General features: G+C 39.6%; 1 protein-coding gene across 6 annotated transcripts in view; it reads right to left on the bottom strand.

The window, feature by feature from the left end:
• Window positions 1–22,469, bottom strand: part of mad1l1 (mitotic arrest deficient 1 like 1) — a 233,256-nt gene that overhangs the window by 25,229 nt on the left and 185,558 nt on the right. For 5 of the 6 annotated variants that reach the window (XM_062026584.1, XM_062026581.1, XM_062026582.1 and 2 more), the window contains one exon: window positions 5,557–5,932. In XM_062026584.1, coding sequence (XP_061882568.1) covers window positions 5,783–5,932 — 150 coding nt within the window. In that variant the 3' untranslated portion in view covers window positions 5,557–5,782. Of the gene's footprint in view, window positions 1–5,556; window positions 5,933–22,469 lie in introns of those variants that run through there. The other variant, XM_062026580.1, reaches the window with a different exon arrangement.

Below are 22,469 nucleotides of genomic sequence, written 5' to 3'. Positions count from 1 at the left end.
TCCTCATTGAGCCAAATTTAATTCTGTCTCTGTTTGATTCCTTGCTTCTTGTCTTGTTTAATAGATGTCATCAGTGTTTGAACCTGACAATTCCTTTAGTAATTCAATGACTTTTTTGGAAGCGTAACAGTTAACTACAATTAATTAGCGTATTTTTCGGACTATAAGTTGCAGTTTTTTTCATAGTTTGCGACTTATACTCAGGAGCGACTTATGTGTGAAATTATTAACACATTACCGTAAAATATCAAAATATATTATTTAGCTCATTCACGTAAGAGACTAGACGTATAAGATTTCATGGGATTTAGCAATTAGGAGTGACAGATTGTTTGGTAAACGTATAGCATGTTCTATATGTTATAGTTATTTCAATGACTCTTACCATAATATGTTACGTTAACATACCAGGCACGTTCTCAGTTGGTTATTTATGCGTCAAGGTTGTTGGTGTTAGAGACTGTGGATCCTAAGTAGGTGAATTTGTCTACCACAAATAGAAGTGTGTTGGAGATGGAGATATCAGGGTTCAGGGTTGCAGGTTGGGCAAGGACAACTGTATTTTTTAAGCTAATCTCAAAGCCGAACTCTTGACATGCAGAGTCAGAAGATGTGCAGAGCAGTTGTAGTTCAGCCTCTGAGTGGGTGGCAAAGGCAGCATCATCAGCATAAAGCAGTTCACGCACCATGACATGACGTACTTTGGTCTTGGCCCGCAGTCTGGATAGATTGAAAAGCTTTCCTGAGTAGCGAGTATGTAAGAAAATTCCAGAGTCTTCAGGGAAAGCGCGACGTAGTAGGGCAGAGAGTTTTGTCTGGTCTCTCGCCTTTGACCTGTCTGGCTTGCTTAGAGCTACAAGCCCCCTGCCAGTATAGCTCTCAGGGTCATTGAGACACACAAGCTGTTCCGCCACGCCAAGGCACTAGTCCATAGAACAGCATATTATATAGCAAATTATACGATGACGCCATGGTGACCTGTGGGGGCCATTTTGCAACCCGAAGCTCATTCTTATTTGGCTTGCGGCATATTCTTAGCATGAAAATAACCACGGCCCTTATTGCCTAACTGTTTTCTTTGTGACAATGTTTTATTCATAGAATATATATCCAACATAGTTTGTTCGTATTCTTACCTTGGCCTACACTGACTTGTTTTAGCTTCCTAAATTTGAGAGCCAGTCATAGACAATTTAGAGTGAAAAGCAAATCCAACGCCCTTGACAGGAATCCCTTAGGGGTGAAGGACGACTGGGCAGTGCCTGAAGAGCTGCAGCCTGCCACCGTAGCCCCCACTCCCTCCCCTCTGTTGCAAGTCTCGAGATGTATGTTGTAATATGTATATCGTATTTTTCGGACCATAATCGCAGTTTTTTCATAGTTTGGCCGGGGGTGCGACTTATGTGTGAAATTATTAACACATTACCGTAAAATATCAAATAATATTATTTAGCTCATTCACGTAAGAGACTAGACGTATAAGATTTCATGGGATTTAGCGATTAGGAGTGACAGATTGTTTGGTAAACGTATAGCATGTTCTATATGTTATAGTTATTTGAATGACTCTTACCATAATATGTTACGTTAACATACCAGGCACGTTCTCATATAACGTACACTTATTCAGCCTGTTGTTCACTATTCTTTATTTATTTTAAATTGCCTTTCAAATGTCTATTTTTGGTGTTGGGTTTTATCAAATAAATTTCCCCCAAAAATGCGACTTATATATGTTTTTTTTCCTTCTTTATTATGCATTTTCGGCCGGTGCGACTTATACTACGGAATATACAGTACTTAAAATTTTTGAGGAATTTTCCAAACACTGGTCTTAGGTCCGTTTTTATTGAGTCAGCGATAAAATGTCAACTTTACCATTGTCATTAATAAGTTATACATTTTGTTCAGTATTGGTGGAACTAAATTCCAAAATGTACCTGACTTCCTTTAAAAATGAGACAAAACATTCCTGTAAATAAAGAATCGATGCTAACTGTACTAGCCACCATCGCTATAAACTAAAGCTGGTCACATGACCTCACTATTAAAGGGATTAACATTGAGAGCCTCGTCAAGAACCCACAAAAGTGTCCCACCTGACAACACAACAAACCCCGGGGTCACGAGAAAAAGGCCCGTAGCGCCGCTTGTGGACTTAACGGCGGAAAAGACTTATTACGTCGGCTCGCCCGAGCACGTAACGGCTGACTTTTCATGTCACGCGCGCTTTATTGATCCTCACTTGCGACGGCGTAGCAAAAATGGCGGGGGAGGCACGTTAAGTTAATGAGATGGATGGTGATGAAACGCCGCCTGTGACCTTGAGCAGTAAAAAAGGAGAGAGGGAATAATATCCCGCTGAGCTCTTCTTCACTTTCACGTGTCCTTTTTTTAACGTCCTAACAAGGAAAAACAATGTGTTGGCTTTTATTCCTTTCAAGGCTTCAATGCGTCGGTTCTAAGCTGACAGCGTCGTCTTCTTCTTGCTAACGTCTGAGCACATCAAAGTCTGCTAGCATTAGCATGGAGGCGGACGAGCAGCTGAGGAGCGCCACTGATGTTCAGCACAAACAACAATAAAGGACTTCAAAACTCCAAAGTCAAACATAACTGCTGGAACCTTCAAACGCAGAACTCACAAGTCAAAGATGTGGAGATGAAGAAGTGAGCGAAAAGTGAACAAGTCCAGTTGGAGGTTTAGAATTTGTAGTTATGTTTATTTTTATCCTGCTTATACGTGTTATGCTAAAACTGAGACATTTCCTCAATGCGGGATGAATAAACGTCATCTTATTTGACCTGATGACAACTGACAGGAAACGGACCGCTTTGAAAACTGACATTTTCTAGGAGGACCCCATAAATATAATTACAAAACTTTATGTACATATTTATATACAGATTTGAACAATAAGTTATTCACTGAAATATATTTATTAATTGTGGTTCTTACAAAAAATATATCTTATAAAAATATAAAAGCTAAAATGTCTCTTAAAGCTCTGCCCCGTTAATTAGTGCATACTAAATAATTTAACTTTAGCCTACTACTACAACCATATTATTTACCAGCAACATAAAGTGAAACAGAGGCAGAGGTGTCCTGCCACAGTCAGTAACAAATAAACAGAAAACAGTAGTGGTGGTAGATAGACACAAAGCTTCATCAAACATCCACTGAACAAAGAGCTCCAAAAATGTTTATCCTACACTTCTCTTTTGTAAAGTAAATCTGAACAGCCGATATGGGCATCTACATCAACTATATGATTCGCCTGAGAAGCTGAACAGGACCAAAAAAATAAAAAATAAAATTAAAAAAAAACTTTTTTTGTGGAGGCCTTAATTATTTCGTGGCGGGCCCCCACAAATAAATGAATGTGTGGGAAACACTAGATGAACAGTCGATTGTTTAATGCCCAGTCAACGGGGAAAACATTCCATGAAATTCTGGGAAAACCAGGAATTTGGGGAAAGGGAAAACATGTTTGCGTTAGATATATCGGAAGATCTAGTGTGGGAGGATGGTTGAAAGGTCGGAATCAGACAAAATGTTGAGAACTTAGAAAATTGTAGAACTGTGAATATGTCCATTCATTTAAATGGGAATTTCCTGAAAATTTGGGAATTTTGGGAAAACCGTGAATTTTTTAAAAGATTGATACTAGCACAATTGTCCTAGATGGTATCACCTGGGGATAGGTTGATTGGCAACACTAAATTGGCCCTAGTGTGTGAATGTGAGTGTGAATGTTGTCTGTCTATCTGTGTTGGCCCTGCGATGAGGTGGCGACTTGTCCAGGGTGTACCCCGCTTTCCGCCCGATTGTAGCTGAGATAGGCTTCAGCACCACCCGCGACCCTGAAAGGGATAAGCGGTAGAAAATGGATGGATGGATGGGTATAAATCGGTTGGTGTTGGAATCGGCTGAACAATTTTGATGTAGTACCAGTTTGAATTGGGAATGGGTATTTCGGAATTCCTAGCACATATGTTTTCTCTATTTAACAATGTGCTGATAATGCTAATTGTGCCCTCCAGTTGTTATATCTTGTTTGATGACATTTTGCAAGTGTTATATAGTAGACTTTCCATGCAGTTGCAATTACAAATGATTGGATGGCAGTAGTGTCTAGGCTACAATGATATTAGTCTTGCCTTTTGTTGAGTCCTACAAAGTGTTGATACTGTAAGTATTGTATTTATTACACAATGGCGGTTTGAAAAAAATAAATTTTGTCATCAAAAATAATTAATATTTGTATGGAAAATTGCTACTGTTAGACCGATATCGATTCCCAGGTACCAGGAATTGGTACTGTATAGGTCCAAATGTGAACAGTACCCATCCCTAACCAGGACCCCCGATGAGTGTTTAGATCACAGGTGTCAAAGTCAAGGCCCGGGGGCCAGATCTGGCCCGCGACATAATTTTTTCTGGCCCGCAAACACCTGGAAATAATATGTGTCAATAAAGTACTTCATATTTTCTCACTAAATGTAATTGATCTTTTAAATTTTGACAGAAAAAATATATGTGCTGCTTGAAATTGCATACCTTTTAAACTTTAATAGTATCCAATAATGCAACAAATATTACAGTATATTATCATACTTTCCAAACATGTTTTTGTCTAAATAAAAATACTTAACTTTACAGCAAACTACCCATCAAATTAATAAAAATGACAATACATGTTACGTTGTTCTTTACAGCATATTACTGTAAATAAAATAAAAACTACTAGTTTTTTTGCGTTAAAATTCTGTTGACTGAGCTGCCAGTTTTCGACTGTAAAATCTACGTTTGTTGTTTTTAACGGTGTATTACTGTAAATGGAAAGACGGTACATTTGTTTTTACGGTAGAAAAACTGGCACTGTACTTTTCAATGAAGATAACTTTAAACTAGTCTTAACTTTAAAGAAATACACTCTATACATTGCTAATGTGGTAAATGACTATTCTAGCTGCAAATGTCTGTTTTTTGGTGCAATATCTACATAGGTGTATAGAGGCCCATTTCCAGCAACTATCACTCCAGTGTTCTAATGGTACAATGTGTTTGCTCATTGGCTCAGAAGGCTAATTGATGATTAGAAAACCCTTGTGCAATCATGTTCACACATCTGAAAACAGTTTAGCTCGTTACAGAAGCTACAAAACTGACCTTCCTTTGAGCAGATTGAGTTTCTGGAGCATCACATTTGTGGGGTCAATTAAACGCTCAAAATGGCCAGAAAAAGAGAACTTTCATCTGAAACTCGACAGTCTATTCTTGTTCTTAGAAATGAAGGCTATTCCACAAAATTGTTTGGGTGACCCCAAACTTTTGAACGGTAGTGTAAGTAAACATTGATTGGTTGATTCACTGTTACAAGCAGCCCTCTGATGGCAGCCATAACTGCCATGTTGCCCTCAATGAAAACCACTTTGACATCCCTGGTTTAGATAGTTTCTCTCACCAACCCGACCAGAAAGGTGTTTAACCTTTTTCTTGCCGCTCCATAAAGACGTAAAAGACCACAAGAAGAAAAGTGTGATAAATTTAGGAACACAGTTTTATGTTGAAGGAGTATCAAAAATAACGATGGACAGAAGTTGAAATAAAGAACAAAACTGTTAACTAAGTTAAACATGTCACCAAATGATGAAATAATCATCTGACATGCAGAAAAATGTCATGGAATGTCTTTACTTTGGATGAAGACACCATATTGTCTTGTGAATATTAGCTACATCTATAGGAAAAGGAAAAAATTAAAAAAGGGTTACCACGTCAGACGGTGGTTTGCCGGCTGTAGAGTTCAAGGGTCACGGCCGAGATGAACACGGGGATGCTGTTCTGATGGTGGAGGTGAAGATTCACCAACTCATCCAGGGTTTTGGTGAAGGCCGTCTCCATCAGCTGCATGTTTCCATTGGAGCCCTGCACACACACACACACACACACACACACACACACACACACACACACACACACACACACACACACACACACACACACACACACACACACACACACACACACACACACACACACACACACACACACACACACACACACACACACACACACACACAGTTGAAAAGAAAAAGTTTCAACGTAAAAATGTCATCACTTCAAGTTGTTTTCATCTCCTGGGAATTGTCAAGATTCTGTGCATGTGTGTGTGTGTGTGTGAGCATCCATGACAGACTGAAGGTGTCTAAATCTGTGTGGATTAATTAGAAGGAGCAGCTCGGGGCGATAGAGTGAAGGAGAAAGTGATGAGGGAAACGAGGGATGGAGTAATTAAAACATTGCATGAAGGAAGCGAGCGAGGCGGCGCGGGAGGGGCGAGCGCAGTGACGTAGCATGCTGGGAAACGTCCTAAAATCACCCGACACACACCTACGCCGTATTTGACAATTTGTCACAGTCCAAAATATTAGGTGCACTTCCTTCACATAGACAACAGAGCTGCGTTTTGATTGACATGTCACACAGGTGTTAATCTGACAACACGTTTATCACCATTGTTGTCGCAAGACCTCACTGAATCAGATATTCTTAAAATGTTGGTGACTTCATGTGGAAATATGTGACCATAACCAAACCTCTATTTCGCAATATAAATCCCAATATACTAGTTAGCATATACATTACAATGGTAGCATTTTAAAACAGGTTACAACGGTTCCTAATAGAGATGTCCGATAATGGCTTTTTTGCCGATATTCCGATATTGTCCAACTGTTAATTACCAATTCCGATATCAACCGATATCGATATATACAGTCGTGGAATTAGCACATTATTATGCCTAATTTTGTTGTGATGCCCCGCTGGATGCATTAAACAATGTAACAAGGTTTTCCAAAATAAATCAACTCAAGTTATGGAAAAAAATGCCATATTTATTATTGAAGTCACAAAGTGCATTATTTTTTTTAACATGCCTCAAAACAGCAGCTTGGAATTTGGGACATGCTCTTCCTGAGAGAGCATGAGGAGGTTGAGGTGGGCGGGGTTGGTGGGGGTGGCGGGGTCGAGGTGTGGGGGGGGGGGGGGGGGGGAGTTTAGTGCTGCAAGGGGTTCTGGGTATTTGTTCTGTTGTGTTTATGTTGTGTTACGGTGAGGATGTTCCATAAAAAAAATAATTAAAAAAGCTGCGGGCCAAAACACACATTGGGAGAGACCTACAAGGAGAACTGCTTCCAAAGACGACTGACTGAGCGGATCTTAGAGGTTGCAGTATGTACTTAAATGCAACAAATTAGACAAAGTGCCTATAAAATTGACGATGCGGCATAAATGTGTCGTATTAAAAGGAAAACCCCAGACTGACGTCGATGCTCTCAGAGGGTTCCATCGATAAACGCTGCTTATGACGAAGCTGCTGACTTTCTGATGACCTATCCAAGCGTACTGTACAGACGTTCTGGTCCACTGACCACACACATGCACAGGTTATCATTTGGAATGGGGGACCAAGTTTTTGATCATCACTTGTGGGGACCACCCTTTCTACAGGTTGTGGAGGCATAAAAAAAATAGTGTAAAATGTCCACTGCCCAGTTAGCTCATACACGTCTTTAAATCTCTGGATTGATGAAGTAATGTGCTGATCATTCTTACTGGGGACCCTGGGGAACAAGAGTTCATATGGTTCATGGGGCCCAAATTTAAATCATTTTGCATAATTCACACAAATTTGTACGTGACTACTGAGGACCATTTAAAATTTTTAAAAAAAAGTTCAAATGAAATATGACATGATCTTCAGAATACATCACTACAGCTGTCCTCTTATAGGAAGTTTCACCACTTAAATGTTCAAGCAAATCCTGCATCTTCTGTGACATTACTGAAAACTGCTATTTAGCAGTAATGAAGTTGTCTGCAACTCCAACTACCATATATAGAAGGATGGAACATTCTGAATGTGAATCATACTTTAAGGTAATAATGTTTTATAATCATGATGTATGAAAATGTCATCCTAAGGAACACTAAACCAGATTTTGTTTGAGGAAAAATATATTAGTTTGAACTAAGGATGGATACCATACAGAATCATAGTACTATTAATACCAGGATAACAAATGTTTCACTTTTCAAGAAAATTAATTTTCTCTTTTACCAATATTTGAAACACGTACACAAAGTAACCCAAATTTCCCTGTTGTGGGATCAATAAAGGATTATCTTATCTTAGCTTAAAAATCACTTAGGCATCTTCAGAATGGATCTGAATATCATTTAAAAAGGTTTCCCTTTAGGGGACCTGTTTTTTTGTCCCCATACCGTCAGAGGTCCCCTAAAGGTGACTGTGTAAACGGAGCGATGTACCCATTAAGTAAGCATTGCCAGAACACACACACACACACACACACACACACACACACACACACGCACACACACACACACACACACACACACACACACACACACACACACACACAATGTGGTGTCTGCATTCATCGTAAAACTGCATCCTTTCCTCTCTCACTGCATTTTCGGGCAACTTCCTGCACGGCTCCGGCGCATCAAAGGATACAAGAAAAAACCGTTGCCATGGAGACCAGAGTTTTGAGTTCCTAGCAGTGCTGTGAAGTGAAGTAATATGGAGCTTAATGAAGAGACGGAAGACACACACACACACACACACACACACACACACACACACACACACACACACACACACACACACACACACACACACACACACACACACACACACACACACACACACACACACACACACACACACACACACACACACAGTCACGACTTTAAGACTTTTAGAAGGATGCGTCACGAGTCATTTTGCTCACACGTTCACAGGAAAAAATGCTAAAGTTTCATTTGGCCGCTTTTCTGATGACATGCAGACGACACAAACATCAATCAATCAATCAATGTTTATTTATATAGCCCTAAATCACAAGTGTCTCAAAGGGCTGCACAAGCCACAACGACATCCGCGGTACAGAGCCCACATGAGGGCAAGGAAAAACTCACAACCCCCAATGTGACGTCGAGTGAGTCTGACATCAGGCCTGCTAAGAGAAAAATAGGAAGTGGAGTCGGTCTGTGAACCGGCCAGGCTCCGACTCTGAACAAGACTCGGCACCAGCACTCAAAATCGTCTAGAAGATGATTGTTTCACCTCACAAAAACATTTGGCCATTTCAGCAGCAAGGGGGGTTAAGAAAGGGATTTGTTCCTCGATTCGCTGTTATTGTAACTGATGCCATGTCCACACGAACACGGAGAGTTTCAAAAAACGCACCTCCATCCACACAAAACTGTCTCTGTCTACACACAAACGCATACACCTGCTGTCGTGCACATTTTGTCCAATCAGAAGCCTGGAAAAAGCAGCCACAGCTGACCTGGCGACATTACACCTCTGTTATGTTTATTTTTAAATACTAGACCGGGGGTCAGCAACCCGCAGCTCTCGAGCCGCATATGGCTCTTTAGTGCCGCCCTAGTGGCTCCCTGGAGCGTTTTTAAAAAAAGGATTGAAAGTGGAAAAAGATGGGGTGACATTTTTTTTTGTTTGTTTTAGTATGTTTTTTGTTTGAGGACAAACATGACACAAACCTTCCCAATTGTTAGAAAGCCCACTGTTTAATATGTTTGTGTGTATGCTTCACTGATGACAGTATTTGGTGAACATCATTTTGTCCTACTAATTTTGGCAGTTCTTGAACCCACCATAGTGTGGACTGTGACGCAACGGTTTGTTTACATGTAAAATCTTCCACTCCTTCTTTGTCTCATTTTGTCCACCAAACGTTTTATGCTGTGCGTGAATGCACAAAGGCGCGCTTTGTTGATGTTATTGACTTGCGTGAAATGCTAATCAGGCATATTTGGTCAGTGCATGACTGCAAGCTAATCAATGCTAACATGCTATTTAGGCTAGCTGTATGTACATATTGCATCATTATGCCTCATTTGTAAGTATATTTGAGCTCATTTAATATTCTTTACTTTGATCCTCTTTGTATATAATTTAGTTTTGCATGTCTCATGACACATTATCTGTATGTAATATTGGCTGCATTTCAGATAGTTGTTTGTGTGCCATGTTGTTCCAGACCACAAGGTTTTGCGATCATTTGAAAGTAAAAAAGACAAACACCGTGGTCTTTTTTGCCAGCTTAGACCAAAGTACAGGTCCGATTCCTGAAACATTGTAGTTTGGTGCCGCTTGGCAAGCCGGTACACGTTGGTGCAGATCTGGATAAAGTTGCCGAATAAGGAACCCATTACAGTAGGGGCATTACAACATGAATTGATTAACGTGGACCCCGACTTAAACAAGTTGAAAAACTTATTCGGGTGTTACCATTTAGTGGTCAATTGTACGGAATATGTACTGTACTGTGCAATCTACTAATAAAAGTTTCAATCGATCAATCAATCAATCAATCAAAGGCTCTCACGTGAGAGGAAGAGGGGGGTTAATCATTTTGCAATGCAGTCTGCGGAAAGTGATGGATAGCGCCACTCTGCACGGCAACTGACGCTGTGTTCAAAGTTGGAATTGCCACAAAACACATTTTAGGGTATCCAAAACTAAAGTGGATAGTGCACCACCCAAATTTGTCACGTTTCATGTGTCAGGCTCACATGAATCACCTTCCAACTGATCACCGCTTTGCCAATCTGCTTGATTATGTGCGAAAATCGACCCCTATATTCAAAAAGTGACCTTATCAATTCACATTTGCATATTCAGTCAGACATCCATACACAAAAATGCTGTAAACAATTTCTGACCTTTATGAAAAACAACACGGTTGCGTCCAGGTGGTGAAAGCCTGAAGCGCGCTTTCACACCAAGTGACGTCCGAGCGGCGGAGCAAGAGTCCTGCCCAGCAAATAACGAGTACGACACCGGCAGACTTTTCAAAAGTTAAAAAAAAAAACCTCCTAATGGAACAAATGTTACCGTCAGGGTTAAAAACCTAAGTGCTGCCTTTCCAACGATGGAGAAAGGGAGCACTACGCCATCCGCCCTCTATCCAATTAACGGAAATCAATGCTTCCCGCTGGAGATGCAGGGCGGGGCTTACGAGTGACCTCATCCAAGCGAAGAGGCCGCGTGCCGCCTGAATGATAACGACGCTCCCCTGCGGGCGCCGTTGGCGGCCAGCGTCATAGTCGGACAATGGACAGGCGTCCTCGGGAAAATAAAACTGGCATCTTTTTAGTCTCTGCGTGAAGTCTCGGAGACGTGCTTTTAATTTGAGATGAATATTGACTGTGACCATGTATTATTCTGTGAGGGTAGAAACAACAACATCCTGCTTCTGAAAAACAAAGGAACTGAAAGGATGCGTTTGTTGGATACAGTATAGAAGTGCATGCAACAAATCATGTTCTAACAAGAGTGTCAGCACAAAAAAAACACACAAATTCCCTCTTTTTAAGATGTTAAAGAAAGTGTTTACATCACTTTATTCCAGAACTAGGTTTGTCCCGAAACAAACTTTTTCACTTCCAATACAATACCGATTAACTAACACCATTACCATTAGGCGTGTTAGGACAAGCAGTAGAAAATGGATGGATGGAGGGATTTTCGAATAAATCACAATTCTTATTAGGGATGTCCAATAATGGCTTTTTTGCCGATATCCGATATTGTCCAACTCTTAATTACCGATTCCGATATCAACCGATACCGATATATACAGTTGTGGAATTAACACATTATTATGCCTAATTTTGTTGTGATGCCCCGCTGGATGCATTAAACAATGTAACAAGGTTTTCCAAAATAAATCAACTCAAGTTATGGAAAAAAATGCCATATTTATTATTGAAGTCACAAAGTGCATAATTTTTTTTAACATGCCTCAAAACAGCAGCTTGGAATTTGGGACATGCTCTCCCTGAGAGAGCATGAGGAGGTTGAGGTGGGTGGGGTTGGGGAGGTAGCGGGGGGTGTATATTGTAGTGTTCCGGAAGAGTTAGTGCTGCAAGGGGTTCTGGGTATTTGTTCTGTTGTGTTTATGTTGTGTTACGGTGCGGATGTTCTCCCGAAATGTGTTTGTCATTCTTGTTTGGTGTGGGTTCACAGTGTGGCGCATATTTGTAACAGTGTTAAAGTTGTTTATACGGCCACCCTCAGTGTGACCTGTATGGCTGTTGACCAAGTATGATTTGCATTCATTTGTGTGTGTGAAAAGCCGTAGATATTATGTGATTGGGCCGGCACGCAAAGGCAGTGCCTTTAAGGTTTATTAGCGCTCTGTACTTCTCCCTACATCCGTGTACCACTCCGTACAGCGGCGTTTTAAAAAGTCATAAATTTTACTTTTTGAAACCGATACCGATGATTTCCGATATTACATTTTAAAGCATTTATCGGCCGATAATATCGTCAGTCCGATATTATCGGACATCTCTAATTCTTATTTGTAACAGAGGTTGTCCCGATACCAATATTTTTATATGTATTTTGATACTTTTCTAAAAAAAAAAGGGGACCACGAAAAAAGGCATTATTGGCTTTATTTTAACAAATAATCTTAGGGTACATTAAACATATGTTTCTTATTGCAATCGAATTTTGTCCTTAAATAAAATAGTGAACAAACAAGACAACTTGCCTTTTAGTAGTAAGTAAACAAAGGCTCCTAATTTGGCTGCTAACATTTGCAGTAACATATTGAGTCATTTATCATTCTATTATTTTGTCAAAATAAGAAGGGACAAGCGGTAGAAAATGCATTATTAATCTACTTGTTCATTTACTGTTAATATCTGGTTACTTTCCGTTTTAACATGTTTCATCTACACTTCTGTTAAAATGTAATTATTATTATTCTTCTTCTGTTGTTTGATACTTTACATTAGTTTTGGATGATACCACAAATCTGATACCAAGTAGTTACAGGATCATATTCAAAGTCCTCCTCTGTCCAGGGACATATTTCCTGAGTTTGTTAACATAATATACATTTTTAAAGATTTTGTGACGATAAAAAAAATATTGATGTAATCATTGTAGTATGGACTAGATACGCTCCTATACTTGGTATCATTACAGTGGATGTCAGGTGTAGATCCACCCATGGCATTTGTTTACATTGAGGAGCACTAGCTTGTGGTTAGCGGTTAGCTATTGTGTCCTTCTACGGTGTGTAGTGAAGCATGTCCACTAGCGAGCTAACCATGTTTAAAGCACCTCTTATAGAGCTGCGTTTTAGTGTTATAGCTTCGTATTTATCGTTAAGTTTTTAAACCAAAATGCGTCCATTCTCCCTTTTCTGTCCACACACTGTCTGCTTTTAAGTACTCTGTGATTGTGCGCTGCCGAACATGCTCCTCTGCTCGTAAAACCAGCATTGTCACAACGTAATTTAAAAAAAAAAAAAAAAAAAGGGAACTTTTCAGAGGCGGTATAGTACCGTTTATGATTCATTAGTATCGCGGTACTTTACTAGTACCGGTATACCGTACAATATTATTTGTAACAATTCTTAATCGATTAATTTTTTTCTTTTTTATCTGTCCAGCCACTCAGGGCGGTATAGCTCGGTTGGCAGAGTGGCCCGTTCCAGCAACTTGAGGGTTCCAGGTTCGATTCCCGCTTCCGCCATCCTAGTCACTGCCGTTGTGTCCTTTGGCAAGACACTTTACCCACCTGCTCCCAGTGCCACGCACACTAGTTTAAATGTAACTTAGATATTGGGTTTCACTATGTAAAGCGCTTTGAGTCACTAGAGAAAAGCGCTATATAAATCTAATTCACTTCACACTTCACTCAGCCAAATCATATTGTTGATGCGGATGATCACATCTGCTGTACATATTTACTTTAGAAAAGAGAGCCTTATAGGTATTTGACTTCATTAAATGTTTGGGTAAAAATATATCAAACAAAGCCAGTTTTCTTTTAAGTAATACAAACATTTACTAGAGCTTCTTATCTATTTAATGGAGGAATGTAGTTAATCATACATGTGAAAGTAACCATATATTAACAGTACATCAAGTTATGTTTTGATGATAATGACAACTAGCAGCTAAATTGGGAGCCTTTGTAACTCATTTTCAAATGGTTCTATTATCACATATATGCCAAATAATATATTGTGATATATATCGTTATCGCAGGAGGCTGAAATATATATTTAGATAAAGATTTTACGCCCTATCGCCAATCCTGGTCCTTAGATGGTCTGCCTCGCCCATCCCTATCAATAGTGTGTTGCAAACAAGTGGGATTGTATTATGTCTGCATTCCAGTGTTAAATAATTGTGGACTACCGTGAATTATATTGGAAATATACGATAAGTCGCTACTTTTTTCCAACACTTTGAACCCTGCGGCTAATTTATGGATTTTGATTCGCTGCCGACTACAATTAAAAGAAAATTGGAAGAAAAAAAACAAGCAAAAACAGTGTTTTATTGTTTGTGCTACTTTTGGACAAGATCGCTCACTGCAGGTGCTGCAGTGTCCTTCCATTCACCATTAGTACTCCCCCCCCCCCCCCCCCGCCCCAAACAGAAGTGTCGTTCAGTCTTCAAGCCGGCCATAGCGTTTCTACTCGTATGGATTCTTCATTCATCACTCCAAGCAACATGTGTAAGCTATACAATATAACTAAAACAACTCCGACTTACTAAACCGTCCCATGTGTGATGTCAGTAGGAGTGTTTTCATGCATATTTGTACGTGCTATCGTAACGTAATGACGCTAGCGTCGTTAGCATTAGCTAACATGTTTACGAGTGTCTGTGCTCATATTATTAGCTTACAACGGCATTTTTTTGTTGCATTTTTTCAGTTTCACAAATTCTTCAGTAAATTCACCAAAACGTCACCGTGGAGTTTTTGAGTCTGTTTAGCGGGTCCACGACGATGACTTCTGTTTTGTTTGATCAGGCACCGTATGGAAACAATTAAGGAATGTAAATAAACATTTACACAATCTTTCTGTGTAAAATAACCCATTTGGCAAGGTATACATCTGCGGCTTATAGTCCGGTGCGGCTAATACATCTAATACATCTAATACAGCTAATACATCTAATACATCATGAAACATCATTTTTTCTTCTAGAATTTAGTGGGTGACGTAGGGCTGGGCGATATATCGATATACTCGATATATCGCAGGTTTGTCTCTGTGCGATATAGAAAATGACTATATCGTGATATTCGAGTATACGTTCTCACGCAGTTGCTTTTAGCTGCGGGCATTACACTGCATGCGTTTCCCACTCTTTCTTGTTTCTCCTTCTCACAGAGACTTAAAACAAGCGCACCTTCTTACGTACGTCACGTGTGCAAAGTCACACGCTCCCGCGGAGCAGACAGGTAGCGACATGGTAACATTAGCTGTGATGCTAACGGTGCGATGCGGGTGCTAATACGAGAGAGAGAAGGTGCGAGTCTGGTAACAAATGGAGGAAGAATTAATTCCCAAGAAAAACAGATCCAACGTCTGGCGGTGGTTTGGCTTCAAGCGGGAATATGTTGAACATTTATGAGGCAATAGCGTTGCTACAAAAAGTAGCAGCACTGCTAATGTAGCATCATTTGAAAAGTCACCCGCTAGAGAATGAAGAGTGCTTGAAACTCTGCATGTCAACATCTCCGGCCGGTGCCACAGCAACAAAATGCCCAAGCAACTATTTCCAGATCAACACCATATGAAAAAAAAAATCAACAAAAGAAGGAGATAACGTCCGCAGGAACCTACCACATAGCGAAGGACATACACTATTTGATGCCCTATTATGCAGCTCATTTTTGTTTGACAGTTACTGAAATATCTTGTGTGACATCATGCACAAAAGTGCACTAATAGCTTGTTTTAAAATGTCTCTGACAATCTTGCATGTTCTGTTTTGGAAATGACATGAATGTTTGTGCCACTGCTTAATAACTGTTTAATAAATAGTTTTGCTGAATTGACTTAGTTGTGATTTCCCTCTCTGCATGAAAGTTGAAAATGAGCATATATTAATGCAGTATGAACAAGAATGTTTTAATGTAGACACACAGAATCATCATACTGCTGTGATTATATGCATCAAGTGTTCATTCAAGGCTAAGGAAAAATATCGAGATTAGGGATGTCCAATAATGGCTTTTTTGCCGATATCCGATATTGTCCAACTCTTAATTACCGATACCGATATCAACCAATACCGATATATACAGTCGTGGAATTAACACATTATTATGCCTAATTTGGACAACCAGGTATGGTGAAGATAAGGTCCTTTTTAAAAAATAAAAATAAAATAAAATAAGATAAATAAATTAAAGCAGCACGGTGGAAGAGGAGTTAGTGCGTCTGCCTCACAATACGAAGGTCCTGAGTAGTCCTGGGTTCATTCCCGGGCTCGGGATCTTTCTGTGTGGAGTTTACATGTTCTCCCCGTGACTGTGTGGGTTCCCTCCGGGTACTCCGGCTTCCTCCCACCTCCAAAGACATGCACCTGGAGATAGGTTGATTGGCAACACTAAATTGGCCCTAGTGTGTGAATGTGAGTGTGAATGTTGTCTGTCTATCTGTGTTGGCCCTGCGATGAGGTGGCGACTTGTCCAGGGTGTACCCCGCCTTCCGCCCGAATGCTGCTGAGATAGGCTCCAGCGCCCCCCGCGACCCCGAAGGGAATAAGCGGTAGAAAATGGATGGATGGATGGAAATAAATTAAAAACATTATCTTGAATAAAAAAGAAAGTAAAACAATATAAAAACAGTTACATAGAAACTAGTAATTAATGAAAATGAGTACAATTAACTGTTAAAGGTTAGTACTATTAGTGGACCAGCAGCACGCACAATCATGTGTGCTTACGGACTGTATCCCTTGCAGACTGTATTGATATATATTGATATATAATGTAGGAACCAGAATATTAATAACAGAAAGAAACAACCCTTTTGTGTGAATGTGTGTAAATGGTGGAGGGAGGTTTTTTGGGTTGGTGCACTAATTGTAAGTGTATCTTGTGTTTTTTATGTTGATTTAATAAAAAAATGTAAAAACAAAAAACAAAAAAAACCTGATACCGATAATAAAAAAACTGATACAGATAATTTACGATATTACATTTTAATGCACTTATCGGCCGATAATATCGGACATCTCTAATCGAGATATATATCGTGTATCGTGACATGGCCTAAACATATTGAGATATTAATAAAAGGCCATATCGCCCAGCCCTAGGGTGACGCTTATATCCCGGTGCGCTCTATAGTCCTGAAAATACGGTAATTGTGAATAATCCAGATTATCGACTCGTATTTACTTAACAGATGACCGGCGTGACTTGTGAATGATTGACAGGATGATTAACGAGGTTTCCATCATGCATGTTGATTGCATGTGCACAGGAAGTGGCATTTTCCACAGGTGAGGCCTGTCTCGACACGCGAGCGGATTCGGACGTATTAGTTAACCTTTCTCTCCGCTGTTGGCCGCTAACGAAGTAGGCCTCTCCGTGACAGCTCGGCGCGCCTACCTATTTGGACCTTCTTTGCCTTTGTTCCTCCGCACATTCCATGACTGGCAGTCAACATCGGCAAGTCTATCAAAGGGCAGAGCTGTCCGATGTTGTGTCGACGCGGATATTAAAAAAAAAAAGACGGGGGGCTTTAATTGAATCAACATAAAATATGCAGATGAGCATATTTCAATTTAAATGCAGATTTTGGCATTCAGGACGAGACACTCCGTACAGATCCGAAGAACAATGATTGAATCAGCGGCTCGTCTTTCCATATTCATACCGCAATCAGCGTGGTGTTTACCGCTTAAAGACACGGGAGACGCAAACAACTAATGACTGCGTCCGCCCAGGAAGGAAGGCGTTTGTCTCTGCTGATATCATCACGCCGCTTCAAAGACCAACCATTAAACTTCTCACTTTTTTTTTCTCCAAAAGTGCACGTCTGAGGCGGAACACGGGCTCCAGAGTCGCTAATGACGCCCTCCCGACTGAAGGAGCGCCTTTTGACCTGTCAACGTCTGGAACGTGTCGTGAACGCGGCCTTATACTCATTATTTGTTCAGTTAAATCCTAATTAAGAGTATTCCTCAAACAGGAAACGTACCGTGTTAACGCGTTGAGACGAAGGCTTGAAGTGCTTGAGTGCTTCTCTCCAGTTTTGGCAGTAATTAAGATGTATCGTTAACTGCATTTTCCCCATAAACGCCCAATTAAAACCTGAAGGGTACTCGGCTTTTTTGTACCTGCTGAGGAAATGAGTCACCTTTTAACAAGCTCGTGTAAAAGGAGTTTGTGCAAGAGTTGTACTGAAATAAGTGATTCCGATCAATGTGCCTTTACAAGAATGTAACGCTTGCTTTTATTAATGCCATTTTGTACGGCATGTAGCGGAAAGTGCAGTTTGTACACTCCAGCAACACTTTAAAAGATGGGCTATTCTGAAAGTAACTTCTTAAAAGATGTACCGTATTTTCCACAATATAAGGCGCACCGGATTATAAAGCACACCTTCAATGAATGGCATATTTTAAAATGTTGTTCATATATAAGGCGCACCACATTATAAGGCGCACAGAATAGACGCTACAGTAGAGGCTGGGGTTAAGTTATGCATCCCGTAGTTGTGAGACCTGTTGTGGCTCAATATTGGTCCATATATAAGGCGCACCGGATTATAAGGCGCACTGTCAGCTTTTGAGAAAATTTGAGGTTTTTAGGTGCGCCTTATAGTGCGGAAAATACGGTAATATGAGTCTATACAAGCCGGTTGTTGAACTTGTTTGCTCCTTTTTGCGTCTTTTCATGATGTCTTGTAGTGTTGTCCCTACAGATGTCCGATGATATCGGACTGCCGATATTATCGGCCAATAAATGCTTTAAAAATGTAATATTGGAAATTATCGGTATCGGTTTCAATACTATCGGTATCGGTTTCAAAAAGTAAAATGTATGACTTTTTAAAACGCCGCTGTGTACACGGACGTAGGGAAAAGTACAGAGCGCCTATAAGCCTTAAAGGCACTGCATTTGCGTACCGGCCCAGTCACATAATGAATGCAAGCATAATTGGTCAACAGCCATACAGGTCACACTGAGGGTGACCGTATAAACAACTTTAACACTGTTACAAATATGCGCCACACTGTGAACCCACACCAAACAAGAATGACAAACACATTTCGGGAGAACATCCGCACCCTAACACAACAGAACAAAGACCCAGAACCCCTTGCAGCACTAACTCTTCCGGGACGCTACAATTCCCCCCCCCTCAACAACCCCGCCCACCTCAACCTCCTCATGCTCTCTCAGGGAGAGCATGTCCCAAATTCCAAGCTACTGTTTTGAGGCATGTTAAAAAAAATAATGCACTTTGTGACTTCAATAATAAATATGGCAGTGCCATGTTGGCATTTTTTTCCATATCTTGAGTTAATTTATTTTGGAAAACCTTGTTACATTGTTTAATGCATCACAACAAAATTAGGCATAATAATGTGTTAATTCCACGACTGTATATATCAGTATCGGTTGATATCGGAATCGGTAATTAAGAGTTGGACAATATCGGGATATCGGATATCGGCAAAAAAGCCATTATCGGACATCTCTAGTTGTCCCGATACCAAAATCATTTTGATATTTTTCTAAATAAAGAGGACCACAAAAAATTGCATTATTGGCTTTATTTTAACAAAAAATCTTACGGTACATTAAACATTTACAAATAAAATAGTGAACATAAAAATCAAATTTTCTTTTATTAGTAAGTACACAAAGGCTCCTAATTTAGTCTGCTGACATACAGTGGGGCAAAAAAGTATTTAGTCAGCCACCCATTGACAATCAATGAGTGGCTGACTAAATACTTTTTTGCCCCACTGTATGCAGTAACATATTGTGTCATTTTCCTTTCAATTATTTTGTCAACATTATTAAGGAAAAGTGGTAGAAAATGAATTATTAATCTAGTTGTTCATTTACTGTTAATATCTGCTTACTTTCTCTTTTAACATGTTCTATCTACATTTCTGTTAAAAAGTAATAATCACTTATTCTTCTGTTGTTTGGATGCTTTACGTTAGTTTTGGATGATACCACAAATTTGGGTATCAATCCGATACCAAGTAGTTACAGGGTCATCAATTGGTCATATTCAAAGTCCTCATGTGTCCAGGGACATATTTCCTGAGTTTATAAACATAATATAAATTAAAAAAAACTAAAGAAGATGTTATGATGCCTAAAAATATTGACGGACCGGTACTTTTCAGAGGCGGTATAGTACCGAATATGATTAATTAGTATCGCGGTACAAGCCTAATGTCTTGAGTAAAAAAAAAAAAATACAATAGCATGTATAGATGGTGAGCCTGCCCTGTGTTCACGCCTACTTCTTAGTCAAAGAGACATCGCTACACATCTTGAGGGGGAAGCCCCAGAAGAAGACGCTCCTTCCTCGCAGTAACACAAAGCCCCTCATCTCTTTGCCTCCCCTCCTTTCTCTACCTTCCCCTTCTCTTGTCAGTTGCATACACCGAGGACATAAGTAAAGGAAATTAAATGAGCTCAACTATACCTATAAATGAGGCATGATGATGCAATATGGACATCCAGCTAGCCTAAATAGCATATGCACTGACCAAATATGCCTGATTAGCACTCCAACAAGTTAATAACATCATCAAAGCTCACCTTTGTGCATTCACGCACAGCATAAAACGTTTGGTGGACAAAATGTGATAAATGCTTTTTTTTAAACATTTTAAGCACATGCTTAAAAAAACTTAAAATTTTGAGCAATTAAATGTGTACGCTTTATAATCCGACTTGTCGACTAATCGTTAAGATAGTCAATGACTAGTCAAAAATCAAAATAGTCGTTAGTTGCCAACCTAACCACTAGTATAACTAAAGAAGTTGAACACATGCGACTACTCACTGCATCTGAGGTAAACAAACTACAGTAAAACACGAGTTACTTACGACGGAAAACAACTGAAACAAAGGCGAGGACTTATAGGGGTGCGTTGAGGAACGCCTCTGTTATGCAAACCACAAGTTTAGACCCAAGTGTTGGATGTTTGCTAGCAAGGTTAAAATGTCAATGCAAGGATCTGCCAGTGTGTTTACAGTGGTCCAAGTTCCTCAGAGGTATTGCTCATTCAATTTAATTTCGTTAACCGGTTTTTGTATTGAAAATTAAGTTGATTTACTTTTTTGTGACTATTAAAGTTTCAAATAGTGTGAGCGCCATGTTTGATAAACAGACAGGGAGAACCTACAATAGGTTTGTCCACTTAAATAATCGATTTACACGGTCAGTGTTGTGTTACTGTGTTACCTAATTAATGACTTACTCCATGTATACTAAGGCTTTTTGGTTGGTTAGGCTAAGGTAGCATGTGGCTAGTTAGCCATTAGACATTGCTAATGGCCACAGCACGTTGTTGAAAACTTGTCTTTAGTTTTTAGCAATTATCGAATGAAACCGGTTCATTAATACCCATCAATGTACAGTACAGGCCAAAAGTTTGGACACACCTTCTCATTTCAATGCGTTTTCTTTATTTTCATGACTATTTATATTGTAGATTGTCACTGAAGGCATCAAAACTATGACACCTGTGAAGTGAAAACCATTTTAAGTGACCACCTCTTGAAGCTCATCAAGAGAATCCCAAGAGTGTGCAAAACAGTAATCAGAGCAAATGGTGGCTATTTTGAAGAAACCAGAATATAAAACATGTTTTCAGTTATTTCACCTTTGTTTAATTACACATGTGTTCATTCATAGTTTTGATGTCTTCAGTGACAATCTACAATGAGAAGGTGTGTCCAAACTTTTACTTTGAGTTTGCCTGCTTGTACAATGATTTAAAGGTAAGAAATATACGCTACCGTTCAAAAGTTTAGGGTCACCCAAACCATTTTGTGGAATAGCCTTCATTTCTAAGAACAAGAATAGACTGTCGAGTTTCAGATGAAAGTTCTCTTTTTCTGGCCATTTTGAGCGTTTAATTGACCCCACAAATGTGATGATCCAGAAACTCAATCTGCTCAAAGGAAGGTCAGTTTTGTAGCTTCTGTAACGAGCTAAACTGTTTTCAGATGTGTGAACATGATTGCACAAGGGTTTTCTAATCATCAATTAGCCTTCTGAGCCAATGAGCAAACACATTGTACCATTAGAACACTGGAGTGATAGTTGCTGGAAATGGGCCTTTATACACCTATGTAGATATTGCACCAAAAACCAGACATTTGCAGATACAATAGTCATTTACCACATTAGCAATGTATAGAGTGTATTTCTTTAAAGTTAAGACTAGTTTAAAGTTATCTTCATTGAAAAGTACAGTGCTTTTCCTTCAAAAATAAGGACATTTCAATGTGACCACAAACATTTGAACGGTAGTGTATATATATATATATTATCTTGGATATTTAATAGAAAGTTTTGCTTACATTTTTTTT

Source organism: Entelurus aequoreus, linkage group LG18 (assembly GCF_033978785.1).
Source record: "Entelurus aequoreus isolate RoL-2023_Sb linkage group LG18, RoL_Eaeq_v1.1, whole genome shotgun sequence".
NCBI classification, from domain to species: domain Eukaryota; kingdom Metazoa; phylum Chordata; class Actinopteri; order Syngnathiformes; family Syngnathidae; genus Entelurus; species Entelurus aequoreus.
This window is presented reverse-complemented; position numbering and strand designations above follow the sequence as displayed.